General features: G+C 38.0%; 1 protein-coding gene across 2 annotated transcripts in view; it reads left to right on the forward strand.

Moving 5' to 3' along the window:
• Positions 1 to 1,567: 1,567 nt before the first annotated feature.
• The window catches only part of CSNK1G1 (casein kinase 1, gamma 1), a 167,573-nt gene continuing 153,047 nt past the window's right edge, over positions 1,568 to 16,093 (forward strand). The window contains exon 1 of one of the 2 annotated variants that reach the window (XM_006831543.1): positions 1,568 to 1,971. In XM_006831543.1, the coding sequence (XP_006831606.1) occupies positions 1,791 to 1,971 (181 nt within the window). In that variant the 5' untranslated portion in view covers positions 1,568 to 1,790. The remainder of the gene's footprint in view (positions 1,972 to 16,093) is intronic. The other variant, XM_006831544.1, reaches the window with a different exon arrangement.

The following is a 16,093-nucleotide window of genomic DNA, read 5'->3' on the forward strand; positions in this document are numbered from 1 at the left end:
CATTATTGACAATTTATGAAAACTTTGGAAGTCATTGCTTACAGATGATTTGAATAGGCTAAGACCTATCCTGCTCCTGACCTCAAAACAATTCATAATATGAAGGAAGAAAGTACAGGTGACAGTTTCTCACATGTAGACACACTACCACTAATTTGAAAACTGTAAGGGAAGAACATTCTCATCATTTCCCAATCTGAAAGAAATGAAGAAGAAGTGTAAGCCTGGAGTTGTAATATTGTGCTATTGCAGCATCATTAATATCACTTGCAAGCAAAATTTTGCTGAAGATAATTCGCAGTCGGTTGCAACAGTAGAAGAAGGATTGCAAGAAATTCGAACTAGAGTCGGAAGAGAACATGGAACTTGGGATATCATTGGTGATATCAGATGGATCTTTGGTGACAGCAGAGAATACCAGCTGTATTCATGCACTCAGTTCCACAGTGAAGACTTGAACAAAGTTTGAGTGTTCCACAGCTTTAGGTTAGGGTTACTTAGTATTGCTAGGGTTTGGGAAAATCCCTCATAAAAATAGTCGGTGTCAGCTGGTAACTTTTGGGATTACATGTCTGCTGCTCTCCAAAAAGCCAAGCCAGTTGCCTCTAAGTCAATTCTGACTCATGGTAGGCAACCTCGTGTAGTGCTTTACTGTTTGTGCCACCCACTACTCCTCCTCAATCACTGTTCCGACACCCTACTACCCTTGAGTCAATTCCAACTCAGAGTGACCCTACAGGACAAAGTAGAACTGCTTCCTAATAATTTCAAGACTGTAAATTTCTGTGGGTGCAAACAGCCTCTTCTTTCCCCCTCAGAGCAGCTGGTGGGTTTGAACTGCTGAATTTGCAGTTAGCAGCCCAATGTGTAACCCACTGTGCTATCGGGGCTCTTGGATTGCTTCCAGTGCCTGCTAAATGGTTAGGGTAGGGAAGGGGTAGAGGAAGAAGCCTTATTTCTCATAGTTTTCAGGCAAATTAAAACAAAAAGTTTTTCATTAAGTTGCCCTTATTTTATTTAACTTTACTTACCCCACCATATTTTTTTGTTAGCTTTCTAGAAATGAAAAAGTCAACAAGTAACTTTTTTTGGGGGGTCATATGTACAGTACTCAAGAAGCTCTGGTAGCATAGTGGTTATGAGTCGGGCTGCTAACCTCAGGGTCATCAGTTCAAAACTACCAGCCGTTCTGTGGGAAAAAGATGAAGCTTTCTGCTCCTATAAAGATTAACAGCCTCAGAAATCCTATGCAGGGTCGCTATGAATCAGAACCGACTCCATGGCACATAACCATCACCACCACCACCATGTACAGTATTTAACGAAAGCATTTTATATTAAGTGCTTTGTGTGTTTCCTTAGCTACCACAGTCTACAGCCTACTGCGCTTATGTTACCAGATGAATAACTAGTCCAGACGGCTAAATTGTTGGGAGAATGTAAAACCAGAACCCATTTCAGAAAGCTGTGTATTTTGCTCCTTTTTTAATAAGACCCAATCTAATTAATTGTGACTTTCTCATTTTGTTTAAAATTTAATCTTTAACTGCATATTTTCTGGATTTTTACCTAGGTTGCAATATATCCTCCTATGCTTGAAACCTACAAACTACATGTCCTACAGGAATTAACCAATGATTTTTCATCTCCTGGAGATACATTAGAAACAAAATATGGTGCCAAAAGAACGTCTTACCTTTCTCTGACTATAGTTCATTGGACATATTCTATTGAAGAGAAGTGTACACACTGAGGATATTCGTTTTGCAAAGACTCTGACGTGTAGGATCATGGACCATCCTAGTAGGGAAAAGGATGAACGACAACGGACAAGTAAACCCATGGTACAAAGGAGTGCACACTGTTCCCGCCCATCTGGGTCATCAACATCCTCTGGGGTTCTTATGGTGGGACCCAACTTCAGGGTTGGCAAGAAGATAGGATGTGGGAATTTCGGAGAGCTCAGATTAGGTAAGAACTTGGTTGTGCCAGTGGCTTCTACTTATAATGACGGTAATGGTTATAATAAGCTTTTGTGTGTTTCAAGGTAAACAATTTATATTTTTGTGAGCCGTTTCTCGTAACTAGGCCCTCTTGTTGTGAAAACTAAAGAATTTGTGAAAGCAACTGAAATCATTTTCAGTTTTAATTAATATTTGAGGGTTAACTCACTTGGTAGGCTAGATGGACTGTAAAATTTTTCAATGTTGAGATTTTATCTTGTAAGGTGAGCTGCAGACAGCTATAAAAAATTACATGTTATGATTTAGTATATAGGTCTGAGGTGGAGTCGTAAAAATTCTTATGCAAAAGGAGCTCTGGTAGTGTAGTGGTTACGAATCAGGCTGCAAACTGCAAGGTCAGCAGTTCGAAACTACCGGCTGTTCGACAGGAGAAAGATGAGGCTTTCTGCTTCCGTAAAGATTCACAGCCTTGGAAACCCTGTACAGGGTCGCTGTGAGTCAGAACTGACTCCACAGCACACCACCACTACCACTACAGGTTGATGCAAATACTGCAGGTCCTTGAACTACACTTACAGAAGTAAAGCTGTAAAGCTTTGATGTAATTCAGACTCTGTCCCTGAAAAGGGAAGAGAGTAAATCCTCGCTCAGTAATACCCAGACTTGGTCTGCAAAGATAAGAGAAGTTATCTGCAAAGTTGAGGAGGTTATCTGACAGATAACTATGTTTGCTGCCTTTCTTCCTTGAGGTTCAAACATTAAAAGTGAATTAGAACTATACAGGAGAAACTCTGCAATTGTATTCCCCAACCATGGAAATGGATTTTCTATCTGAAGTATGACTTTATGGGTGAAATGAGGAATATTTTGATTGAAGAGATGAGGTTGGGATTAGAAGTTACATTGTGTGTTTATACTAGGATTCTTCAAAAAGTTTATAGAAAAATGGAGTTAAGAGATAAGGAATTTTTCCACAAACTTTCTGAAGCTCCCTCATTTATTTGTTTATGGCCCTTCCTATGTGAGTGGTGGAAGAAAAAATGACTTTATAAATGCATAAAGTTAGAGATCAGCTTGGAGAAAAGCTAAACTGTTCTCTTTTTCTTCATAGCTGTTGAGGCTGAGTCATTACGAAGATCCATTTTAAGAGACTTTTGCCCTTGGTGGAATAGAAAGGTTGGGAACATAAGATGCTTATTGTTTGATACCTATATATACCATCTTGTATGATCTTGCAAAAGAAGATGGGAAAAGTCTCAATCTCTGATCTCCTATAGAGATTCTCTGGGTGCAGAATGAAATTTAGAGATGCTGAGAATGAATCTGCTTTTACTAGTAGAAGACTGGCAACCTAGAATTTAGAGACCTGACTAGGATAATGAAAGACTCTTTATATTTAGAGATGTGTTCATGTTCAGGTTAGCAAAGCGAGCAGAAACTACTGAGAATAGGAGTAAGATGTGTAATTTCACACTGCTTGACTTCCTAGCACGTACTGAGTTAGTTGCTTTAGCAACCAGTTTCGTGAATATTCATTTATATAATGGATTAACTTTGTTCTAGCAACAGAGTTCTTGTATTAAATAGATTATGACATAAGCATCCACAAAATTACTGCTAAGAAGTGGTTTCTATTTCTAATACATGTAAGTTTATGCCTTCTCAGAACGTCAGTAATTTAATTTTCATAAAAATACAGAAAAACTTTTTGGTCATTGAAAACTGAAAATTTAATCACTGTAGGGTGGTTGTATAATTGTTAAATGTACATGGGCATGAAAAAACTCTGCTCAAAGGATAAATTTGTACAAGCCCACATATATTTTCAGAGTAGTAGGATGTTGCGTGTTATTTCCTTTCATGGATCGTGGATAATTTTGATAATTTCTTATTTTGACTTGCTTTGTAGTCAGCAGAAAGAATTCTTATCTTTCTTTCCAAGTGGTTTTATTCTTGTGTGCTAATCAGGTTTCCATTAGATCATATAATAACAGGATTCTATGTAACAATACTTTTCCAGCAGAAAAGGAGCTTTCAGAATCCTTTAATGGGCTATATACTCCATTGTGGAGTCCTGGCATGGCGCTGGACTGCAAGATCAATTTGAACCGCAAGGTTGGTGGTTCAAACTCACTGGCCACTCCTAGAAAATCCAATGCAGAGTAGCTGTGAGTCAGAACTAACTTGACAGCACTTAACAACAACATGCTCTGTTGCATCATTCATTGTGCAAATTGTACAGATGACAAAACATGGACACTGAGAAGTTCCAAACTCAAGGCAGGTGTAACTGACCTCCAACCATGGCTACCACCATCAAGGTCCTGCTGTCTTCTCCAAACTCACTTTATTCTCTAGCCACACTGTCTTTTCTACCTCAAATAGCCAAGTCATTTCTGCTTCAGATCTTTACACTTACAGTTCCTTCTGTCTGCAAAATTCTTTCCCTAAAATTTTGCATAGCTGGCTGCTTCTCATCCTTCAGGCCTCAAATACATGTTATCTTCTCAGAGATACAGCCTGTGACTCCTCTGTTGTTGTTGTTGTTAAGTGCCGTTGAGTCGGTTCTGACCCATAGCGACCCTGTATAGGGTTTCTGAGGAGCAGTTGGTGAACTTGAACCACCAATATTGCTGTTCAATCTGACTTTGCAGTCTAGTGCATTAACCCACAATGCCACACCAGTACTCTTCTAACCCCACTTAAATGAGTACATTTTCCCCTAACACATTGTATCCTGTCAAACTGCTTTACTTTATTCCTGCATTTATCACAATATGACATGATCTTCTGCCTTTGCTTACCTGTTTATTATCACTCCTTACTTGGATATATGTCCCTTGGAGGGCAAGGAGTCTGTATTGTTTACTGTTATCTGAATAGGGGAAAATAGAAGTGTGGGCCTCTTTGGATTCCAGTTGTGTATAGGTAGTAGTAGGTTGTGGCCATTGTGTTTAGGTAGAGATACCTGGATTCCAGACAAATCCCACAAATATTGTAAACACTGTACTGCTAACCGAAAGATTGGGGGCTTCAAAACCACCTTGCAAAACCTGTGCAGGGTCGCTGTGAGTCGGAAATGGCTCTGTGCTACTTAGCGATAGTGCATTTTGGTTCTCTGTTTCCACCTCATCATCCATTTAACTGTTGTTGTTGTTGTTAAGTGCCGTTGAGTTGGTTCTGACCCATAGCAACCCTGTATGAGGTTTCCAAAGAGCGGCTGGTGAGCTTGAACCACCGACCTTGCAGTTCAAATAACTTTGCAGTCTGGCACATTAACCGACAGTGCCACACCAGGACTCCATTTAAACATAGGCACATTACTAATTAGTAATGATTTACTAATTTTCATACCCCTGACTCTTTTTTACTGTGTATAGCATATTATTGTTGGCTGACGTCAAGTTGACGCCAGACTCATGATGACCCCTTGTACAGCAGAACAAAATCCCAACACAAACAGGATTGAGGTTTGTGTACTCAGTCCTGTGCCACCTCCATGATTGTTGTAGGTCAGACTGTTGTGATGTGTGTTTGATTGGATGTTGGATGGGCTTTGCTAGTAGATAACCTGGTCTTTCTTCCTAGTATGTTTTAGTCTGGAACCTGACTAAGGTTCAGGTCTACTGGAACCTATTCACCGTGATTGTTGTTGTTAGGTGTCATTGAGTTGGTTCTGACTCATAGCAACCCTATGCACAACAGAATGAAACACTGCCCAGTCCTGTGCCATCCTCATAATTGTTGTGTTTGAGCCCATTGTTACTGCCACTGTGTCAACCCATTTGGTTAGGAATCTTCCTCTTTTTTGCTGACACTCCACTTTACCAGGCATGATGTCCTTCTCCAGGGACTGAACTCTCCTGACATCATGTCCAAAGAATTAGAGATGCAGTTTTTCTGTTCTCACTTCAAGGACAATTCTGGCTGTACATCTTCCAAGACAAATTTGTTTGTTCTTCTGGCAGTCCATGATATTTTCAGTATTCTTCCCTAATACCATAATTCCATAATTCAATTGCATCATTCTTCTATGGTCTTCCTTATTCATAGTCAAACTTTCACATGCATATGAGACAGTTGAAAATACTGTCTGTGGCTTGGGTCAGGCATACCTTAGTCCTGAAACTGACATTTTTGCTCTTGAACACATTAAAGAGGTCCTCTGCATCAGATTTGCCTGATGCAATACGCCATTTGATTTTTCCAATGCCGCTTCCATGAACATTGATTGTGGATTCAAGCAAATTGAAGTCTTTTCTGCAGTTGTCATGATGTTACTTATTGGTCCAGTTGTGAGGATTTTTGTGTTCTTTACATTGAGGTGCAATCCATACCCTTATAGCAAACAACGTTGTTTCATCTGCATATCGCAGTTTGTTAATGGATCTTCCTCCAATCCTGATGCCACTTTCTTCTTCATGTAATCCAGTGTCTTGGATTATTTGCTCAGCATGCCGATTGACTAAGTATGGTGAAAGGATACAACCCTGACACACACCCTTTCTGATTTTAAACCATTCAGCACCCCCTTATTCTGACAACTGCATCTTGATCTATGTACAGGTTCCTTGTGAGCACAGTCAAGTATTTTGGAATACCAATTCTCTTCAGTGTTATACATAGCTTGTCATCAATCACACAGTTGAATAATCGATAGAGCACAGGTAAACGTTTTTGCATAATCGATAAAGCACAGGTAGATGTTTTTCTGGTATTCTCTGCTTTCAGCCAAGATCTGTCTGACATCAGCAGTGACATCCCTAGTTTCTTGTTCTTGTCTGAATCTGGCTTGAACCTCTGCAGTTGTTTTTGAATTATCTTTAGCAAAATTTTACTTGCAGGTAATATTAATAATATTGTTAGATGATTTCTGCATTCTGTTGTGTTGCATTTCTTTGGAATGTGCGCAAATATGAATATCTTCCAGTTGCTTGGCTAGGTAGCTGTCTTCCAGATTTCTTGGCATAGGTAAGTGAGTGTCTCCAATGCTGCATCAGTTTGTTGAAAGATTTCATCATTTCACCAGGCTTTGTTCTTTGCCAATGCTCCTTGGACTTTCTCCTTCAGATCATATGCTACCTTTGAAATGGTTGAACATCATCTGTTTTGTTTGTTTCTTTTTTGTACAGTGATTCTATGTAGACCTTCATCTTTTGATGCTTTCTGCATCATTCAATAATTTGTCCATAGAATCTTTCAATGTTTCAAGTCGAGGCTTGAATTTTTTTCTTCAGTTCTTTCAGCTTGAGAAATGCTGATCGTGTTAACACCTTCCCTTTTGCTTTTCTAGCTCCTGGTCTTTTCACATTTCATTATAATCATAGTCTTCTCGAGCTTCCCTTTGAAATGTTTTGTTCAGCTAGCTCTTTGACTTCCTCATTTCTTTCATTTGCTTTAGCATGTCTACACTGACATCCATTTGGTCCTTTATTTCTCTCATGTCTTATTAATGACCTTTTGCTTTCTTCCTGTATGATGTTCTTGATGTTATTGCACAACTCTTTTGGTGTTGTCTAATGTGTCTAATGCATCAAATCTATCTTTGAAAAGGTCTCTAAATTCAGGTGGGATATGTTCTAGGTTATATTTTGGGTCTCATGGATTCGTTTTGATTTTCTTTACCTTAGCAAGGAATTGAATAGATATTTTAAAAATGTTTGAATAGTTCAGGTCAGAAATGGTGAAATTTTTGACTTTAGATAATGGTTGTGGGATGGAAAAGAAAGAATGAATTGGAAAGAAATAGATTTAAAAATAAATGGAAAAGAAGTAGATTGTAGGCAGGATTTGGTCACTATTTGAGTGATAATAGATTTTGCCAGCTTGGAGAGACCAATTTATGAGGAAGCCTTTAAGGGAGATAGGAAATACAGAACTGGAAAGCACAGTGGGGAGATCAGTTAGGTAGACTTTGAAAAATATGTGGCACATATGCTAAATATCTGTGTGAGAGACTTAGAAACTTTAGACTGGAGATAAGGATTGGGGAGCCATCACCAGATAGTGTTAATGAGCCCATAGTCCTGGAAGATGAGTTGGTGTTTTGTGGAGCTTGTATGAAGTGGAAGAAAGAGGGAGGGTATGTGTGCAAGGGGTGCTAGAAGAGGAAGAGTTTTTTGTGTTTTTTTAAGTGTTTTATTGTGAATTATGTGATAGTTTACATGGGAGAACATTAGTTTTACATTCATCCTGTCGTATATTGTTTATTGCTATGGTTACAGTCCCCTCCATGCATCATCAAGCAACCAAAGGGTATACCCTGCAAGCCTGCCCTCCAGTTGTCAGCATACAGCCCCACTCCATCTCTGTGTCTAAAGTCCCCAACTGCTCCATCTCTCCACGTCATCATTGTCTCTGCCTGCATCTCAGGCATCACTGCTTCTCTGGGTAGGATCCCACTCTCTGCTCTTCTCCCTTGATGGAGAAGAGGAAGAGTTTTGAAAGGTCAAGAATTCAGAAGCGTTCCAAGACTGCTAGAGTGGTAAGCAAACTTGTACCAGAAGAAGGTTAAGTCTGAGAGGAAGGGCTTATTGCTTCATTTATTGTTTTACTTCTTTTTTTGCTTTAAATGAACAAATGTATTTTTTTAAATTAGAAAACTGTCAATAGACTTAAAACAAAAAAAAATTTACTTTAAAGCAAAATAAAAAACCAAAGTAACATGCTTATTGTAAAAATATTTTCTTTTTCAAATGGATGAATCCAACTCCATTTTTATTCATTTTATTGTGAATTGGGTGAAGATTTGCAAAGCAGACCAATTTTTCATTCAGTAGTTCATACACATTTTGTTTCATGTCATTGCTTGCAATCCCCACAATGTAACATCACTTATCACATCCTCCCTTTGTTTCCGTTTTCTTCTTTCTTAACCCTTCTGAGCTTTGTCCGTAGGTAAATGCAGCCCTTTTGATCTCAAATGGTTGATCTATGGTGTGGGTACCCCTCTAGTGTTACTGTTCCCATTATAGACTTGTCTGTCGTTTGGCTAAAAATTGATCCATGGAGATAAGTTCATTTCCACACCTGAAGGGCAGTAGCTTGGGGTGGGGTGGTTCCCATCAGTCTCTATCCAACCAGTAACATTGGTGTTATAATATGATTTTGAGTTTTGTTCCGCCACAAAATTCTTTTTTGTATCTCACTTTCAAAATATCTCCAGTGATAACTATTAAAAATGGTTTATTTTTACAGGATTTAAAAGTGTTTATCAGGACATATTTTAAGTATTTATAAGTAATACTGTACTGGACATCTTTACACATACTTCTTTAAAAGATTGACTGGTTATTTTCCTATTCAAAAAATCCTGGAAGTGTACTTTCCAAGTCAAAGAATATGTACACTTGTAGCTTTGTTACACACTGTCAATTTGCTGTCCAGATGGCTTCATTTTACCCTCCTTCTGTGTATATGTGCACACACGTGCATGCATGCAAGCGAATATATGTGTGTGAGATTGTTTCCCTGTTTCTTTAGAAACCTTGAACATTATTGAGAACCTTTTCATGTTTGTTCATGTGTAAAGTTACACATCTTTTCACATCCTTTGCCTGTTTTTATATACAGAAGGATTATTTCTCTAGAGGCTTATTTGTGAATATTGCCTCAGTAGCGAGGAGAATGTTGAAGATTTAAGAGAGAAGGGAAATTTGACAGTGGATGAGTGTGGATAAAAGGTAGGAAGACATAATGTTGTGGAAACAGATTTGCAGACTGATTTTCATTAATTGAGAAAAGTGGAGAATATATTGAGGGCTTTTCCTCTATGTTTTGAGACTTCTGCTGAATCAGGCCTACAAATAATCACTTACCATTAGCATATGAATTACTGTATTGTAGTCCTCCAGAATTAAGAAAATGTCTACCCATAATCTACAAATAATTGCTTGTCACTTTTTCTTAGTTGCAAGAGTAAATAATATCCAAATCAGGGTGAACCTCTGTTTATGGGAGACTCTTTAGAGTCGAGAGGCTTGCATATAATTTTACCAATCCTTAAGAAGTGGGATACTGTTTGTTAAACGATAGTTTTCTAAACAAGAAAATGGAAGCTCAAAGAATTGACCTCTGTGTTCTTTTCCATCTTTGGTATCTGATGAAATATGAAGAAGTACAGAAGCACAGAAGGCTGTTTCTGACAAAGGTAAATTGGCGAAGGGTAGCAGCTTGTCCTGTGACACACTCCTCCTTGGTTTCTAAAATAAGACTCTTCTTTCTATGACTAAAGCAGGGTGTGCATAACAACTTCTCTGCATATTGTTCTTTCCTTACCTGAGTTGTTGAACCATCACTCATGAATTTCAATTAGAATTTAAGGTCCTTCCAACCAGTTCCTTTTTTGTCAATTATGATCATTAATGACTTACAGAGACACATTAGCTAAAGCAGTTGGTTTCCTGTATGTGTATGTGAGAGTGTCCTGTCGACCCTATTTTCTACTCCAGGGGAATGAATAGGAAAGGTAAAGTGAGCAGGCAGGATTCTTCATGTTACCTGTTTTCTATATTGAATTTTCAGGCAAGAATTTGTTTGAACTAAGATCTGCTGTTTTAAAAAAATATTTCAGATCATTCATCTGAAGTAATATAGGCTTAAGATAAAACAAACTTTTTCAAGTGAATGCATTGTAAAATCAAATGTAATTTTTTTTTAGGTGTTTCTTAAACAGTCGTAGCACTTTGAACAAATGAAATTCAATCTCTTATCTGCCAAGAAACCAACCGTCCAACCAATTAGAAGGGGCTTTAAAAAGTTTGTGGGAAGATGGAATTAAAATGGTTATCTATGTATGGTAATCTCTTTCTCTTTCTTTTTTTAATGTATGGTAATCTCTTGTAGTAATACCAACGCAGAAAATGATTGGATTAATCTTGCATGGTCGGCTCTTTGATAGACCATTATGGCTAGCAGTGAGCTTCACTTCAATAAGGACTTTATGTTTTTTCTGGAAAAGTATGATCATAAAAGTTCAGACACTATTCTCCTAAGAGGTGATAATGTCATGTAGTGTTGATTAGTTCCCCTCATAATAAAATCTTTCTTTATATAAACTGCTGTTGTCCACAGTTATCCTAGTTTTTTTAATCCTGCTCAACCATTCCAGTCTGTTTCTGCAAGCTTGGAAATTTTATGATTAAAATTCTCCTGAATAACTACCCAAGTTGTTAATACATAATCCTGCAGTTTTCATACCTGTGACATTTCTAAAATTACCATATGAACATTTGTGCGTCGGCAAATGTGAAAATTCTTCCCTCCTACTGTTTTTTTGAGGGCTTATACTACTGACATAAATAATTCTTCAAGTTCTGGTAAGGCTGTTTAACCTCAACAAATTGTGCTTGAGTTAGAACTAACAGATTGATAAACTTCAGGTGCAGTTCCAAGAGTTATGATACTACTAGAAACAAGAATCTTATATACATTTGTGATTTTCTTCCAAGGATGTTAAAGCACCTTATCTGGGCTTATAGTTTTAAATTGTATCCTTCCATAACATACTGTGGAACCAAAGCAAATAATACAATCTGTTATACACCTGTAAAGTGGACATACAAAAGTAACATCCCATGCTGAGAGGACAAAGTCATATTTTGTCAGGCCTGCAACTTACTTTTAAATGACCAAATACATGCACACAGCCAGACATACATCAAAAGAGAAAAAAATCTACAGCGAAATATGAGCAATTGGTAAACCTTGGTGACTGTATAGTTCAGATAGTCAACATTCTATTTTTTTTTTTGCTTTTCTGTAATAATGAAATTTTCTTTGTACATAAAGTTTAGGAAAAAAATTTTTTTAATTTAAATTTAAAATATTACACAGTAGACAAACCATGTGCTTACTATATATCAAGCACTGTATTTTATTATTATATACATTATATGACATACCTTCTCAATATATGTAAGGTGGCAAGTCTTATTGTCCTCATCGTACCTTAGATAGACAGAAGCCCTGGTGGTAGAGTGGGTCAAACATTGGGTTGCTAACCCCAAGGTGGGGGGTTCAGACCCACCAGCCACTCTGCAGGAGAGTGATGAGACTGTCTGCTCCTGTAAACATTGATAGTCTTAGAAAATATAGGAAGCAGTTCTACACAATTCTGTAAGGTTGCTGTGAGTCTAAATCAATTCAGTAGCTGTGGGTTTGGATTGGGTTTGATTAGATAGAACGATACATAAATAGGTGGGCAGATGGATCAATAGATAGGTAAGTGGATAGTTGCCATGGAGTTGACTCCGATTCATGATGACCTTACGTACAAAAGAACAAAACATTGCCCCGATCCTGTGTCATTCTTAAATTACTGGCACGTACCAGTCTTTAATTACAATAGTTGTGCCAATCTTTCACGCATCAAGAGTCTCCTGAATCCTCATTGACCCTCTACTGCATCAATCATGATTGAGCTCTCCCGAAGACCTGTCCAAAGCAAGCAAGTCTGACAGTGCTGTGTTGTGATCCATAAGGTTTTCAATGGCTAATTTTCACCAGTAGATTGCCAAGCCTTTTTTCTTCGTCTGGAAGCTCCAATGCAATCTGTCCACCATGGGTGACCCTGCTGGTGTTTGAAATAGTGGTGGCACAGCTTCCAGCATCACAATAACACAAAGCACCACAGGTGGTAGACCCAGCCTTACAGAGAAAGACAGTGAAACCTGGAAATGCAGTCTGACTCCAGGATTCCCACTTTTAACCAAACCAGTAAAACCCTTTGCCTTCTGGTTGATTCTGAACTCACAGCAGCCCTGTAGGGCAGAATAGAACTGCCGCATAGAGCTTCCAAACCTGTAAATTTTTAAAGAAGCAGACTGCTATGGCTTCCTCCAACTAGAACTAAGTCCCTGACTTTTTAGTTAGCAGTCATGTGCTGTAACTACTTGCCACCAGAGCTCCTTTGGAGAAATGAGTAATGACACAACTTCTAAAACGTTTTATTTACAGAATCTAAATATTTACAAATTTTTAGGAAAACTTCAGCAGCTTGCAAAAGCACAATACACGAGGGCTTCACAAAGTTTGTGGAAAATGGAATATTTTTGCTTGTCCATACAGGATCATGTCATCTGTGATTAAAGACTTTTTTCCAACATTTCTAACCTGGTTGGTTGGTTGGTTGTGGGCTGTTGAATTGATTCCAATTCATAGCCACATTGTATATGGTTTCCAAGGAGTGTGTAGTGAGTTTAAACTGCCAACTTTGTGGTTTAAACCGACCTTGTAGTAGTACAGTACTTACCCTACAGTGCCACACCAGGAATTTCTAATCTGAACACTTTTAATTTGTTGGGTTTTAAAAATTGCCTCGTTGAATTGGTTAGAATGTTGTACACAATACTGAATAGAAGTGGCAATAACAGATCCCAATCTTAGGGGGAAACATTCAGTCTGATAACCATTAAGTTTGTGTTGGTGGTGGTGGTATGCCATTGAGTCATCTTTATGAAAGCAGAAAACCTCATCTTTCTCCAGCGGAGTGACTGGTAAATTTGAACTGCTGATGCTGTGATTAGCAGCCCAGCTTGTAATGAATTACGCTACCAGGGCTCCTTAAGTTTATGTTAACTGTAGGTTTTTCTGCTCGTATAAAGATTTACAGTCTCGAATATCCTATAGAGAGGTTTGCTATGAGTAGGAAATGATGGAATGGCAGTGGGTTGTTTGGGTTTCTTCTGTAGGTTTTTCTTAGATGCCCTTTATCTGATTGAGGTTGTTCTCTGTATACTTGCTTTGAAAAGTGTTTTATCATGAAAAGGTGTTGGATTCTGTCAAATGTTTTTCCTTTGTTAATTAAAATGATTGTGCATTTTTGTTTGTGGTTCTGGTTATATGATACACTACAAATATTCATTGATTTTTCTAAAGTTAAACTGGAGTCCTGGTGTGGTACTGTAGATAAGCACTCGACTATGTCAGTTTGAACTGAAAGGTCGGCGGTTCAAACTTACCAGCTGCTCCTCAGAAACCCTATACAGGGCCACTAGGAGTTGGAACTGACTTGATGGCACTTAACACCAACAGCAATCTTGAATTCCTAGGATAAAACCCACTCTGCCATTATATAATGTATAATCTTTTATAAGGAGCTCTGGTAGCGTAGTGGTTACGAATCGGGCTGCGAACCTTACGGTCAGCTGTTCGAAACTACCAGCCGCTCCGCGGGAGAAAGATGAGGCTTTCTACTCCCGTAAAGATTTACACCCTCGGAAACCCTGTACAGGGTCGCTATGGGTCGGACCCGACTCGATGGCACTTAACAACAACAACAACAACAATCTTTTATATGTTGCTGAATTTGATCTCCCAATATTTTGTTAAGGAATTTTGTCTATGTTATGTGATACATTGGTTTGTAGTTATATATATGTGTGTGTGTGTGTGTCTGGTTTCACAGTAGCTCTGGGTTTATGTATTACATTAAAAGCCACAAATTTCCATATGACCCAGCAGTTGCACTCCTAGGTATATAAAGTCTGCATAAAAATTTGCACACCGTGTTAATAACATTTATAATAGACAAAAAGTAAAAACAACACAAATATTGATCAGCTTTTGAATGGATAAACAAAACATGGTAACAGACATACAATGGAATATTATTTGGTCATAAAAAGAATGTGTAGTACATGCTATATAACATGAATGAACAAAGGTACATTATGTTTTAAGTGAAAGAAGCTAATCACAAAGGACTACATACTGTATGGTTCCATTTATATGAAATGTCAGAATAGGCTAATCGGTAGAGACAGAAAGTAGATTAGTGGTTGCCAAGGATTGGGAGTGGAAGAGTTCAGCTGTACCATTGTTAGTTTTAGGACTTCCTAAATGGCAGTGACTATGTTATGTTAAAAGCACGTGTAATGTTGAGAGCAGACAGGTAATTGGGTTATTTTTTTTTGGTTGGTTTGGTTTTTGCAAGATGGAAATGTTCAAAAATTAGATTGTGGGGTGGTTGCAAAAACTCTGAGGATCTATTAAAAACCATTGAATTATATTACATAGAATTTTATAAACTATGAATTATGTTTCAGTAATTTCACATTAAAATACCTAATCCTAATCCAACACCAAAAGATTTATTGTAGTCTTCTCACTTTTCTATTTGTAGGTCTTTTATTTGACTCATGTTATCCTCAGAGTGTTTCCTTATTTACTCAATCTCCTCCCCTATATGAAACTAACCTCCCAGCTTTGCCAGCTGACCATCCTACAAAGGTGAAAGGGAAAGAACTTCGAAAAGGCTTGACCTGGGCACATTGGCCTAAAGCTGATCTTTGAATTTGGCAGGGTATGTTAGCTTAAATAATATATTATTTTGCTTCTTGTAGCTTTTAATATATAGAAACACAACACAGGCAGTCCCCCGGTTAGAATGAGATCTGTTCCTAATTGTGTTCTTTAAGTCACAGTAAGTCAGCTGCATATGGTTCTTATTTGACTTTATTTTAGTGCAAACAAAGGCTTGAGACCTTTTCAGTTACTTAAAAACTCGATGTGCAGCACGTGAAGGTGATTGTGATGAATTGGTTCAGAGGAGCAGTTGGTTCAGTTGATTAGGGCTTGGTTCAATCAGTTCACAGGGAGGGCAAATTCACATAACATTAAAGGAAAAGTACCAATTGTCAGTAAATTGGATATTCTTAACCTGGGGACTTAGCTGTAGATATAATAACTTATATTGTTTGCTGCATGCACTGAATATGGTGTGTGAGATGTGTCCATGTTGATACATATGCTAGTGGTTATATACCGTGGAGTCGGTTCCAACTCATAGCGACCCCATAAAGGGTTTCCAAGACTAAATCTTTATGGGAGCAGAAAGCCTCATCTTTCTCCTGCAGAACTGCAGTAGTTTCCAACTGCTGAGTTTGAGATTAGCAGCCCTTCTGTAACCACTACACTACCAGAGCGTCTTGTACATATCTTTTTTCTTTTAATTCACCACTGAAATTTTATTTCCTTTTAATTAACTTTTATCATTTTTACAAAATAAAACAACAACAAAAAGAGCAGTGTCAAAAACAGCCAAGAGTTTTCAGAATCTCTGCCCTGGTTTTCCTACATATCACAGGTATCGTGGAAACTGGTGGCTATAGATAGCTTTTTTTTTTTTT

Source organism: Chrysochloris asiatica, unplaced genomic scaffold (genome assembly GCF_000296735.1).
Source record: "Chrysochloris asiatica unplaced genomic scaffold, ChrAsi1.0 scaffold00004, whole genome shotgun sequence".
In the NCBI taxonomy this organism is placed as follows: domain Eukaryota; kingdom Metazoa; phylum Chordata; class Mammalia; order Afrosoricida; family Chrysochloridae; genus Chrysochloris; species Chrysochloris asiatica.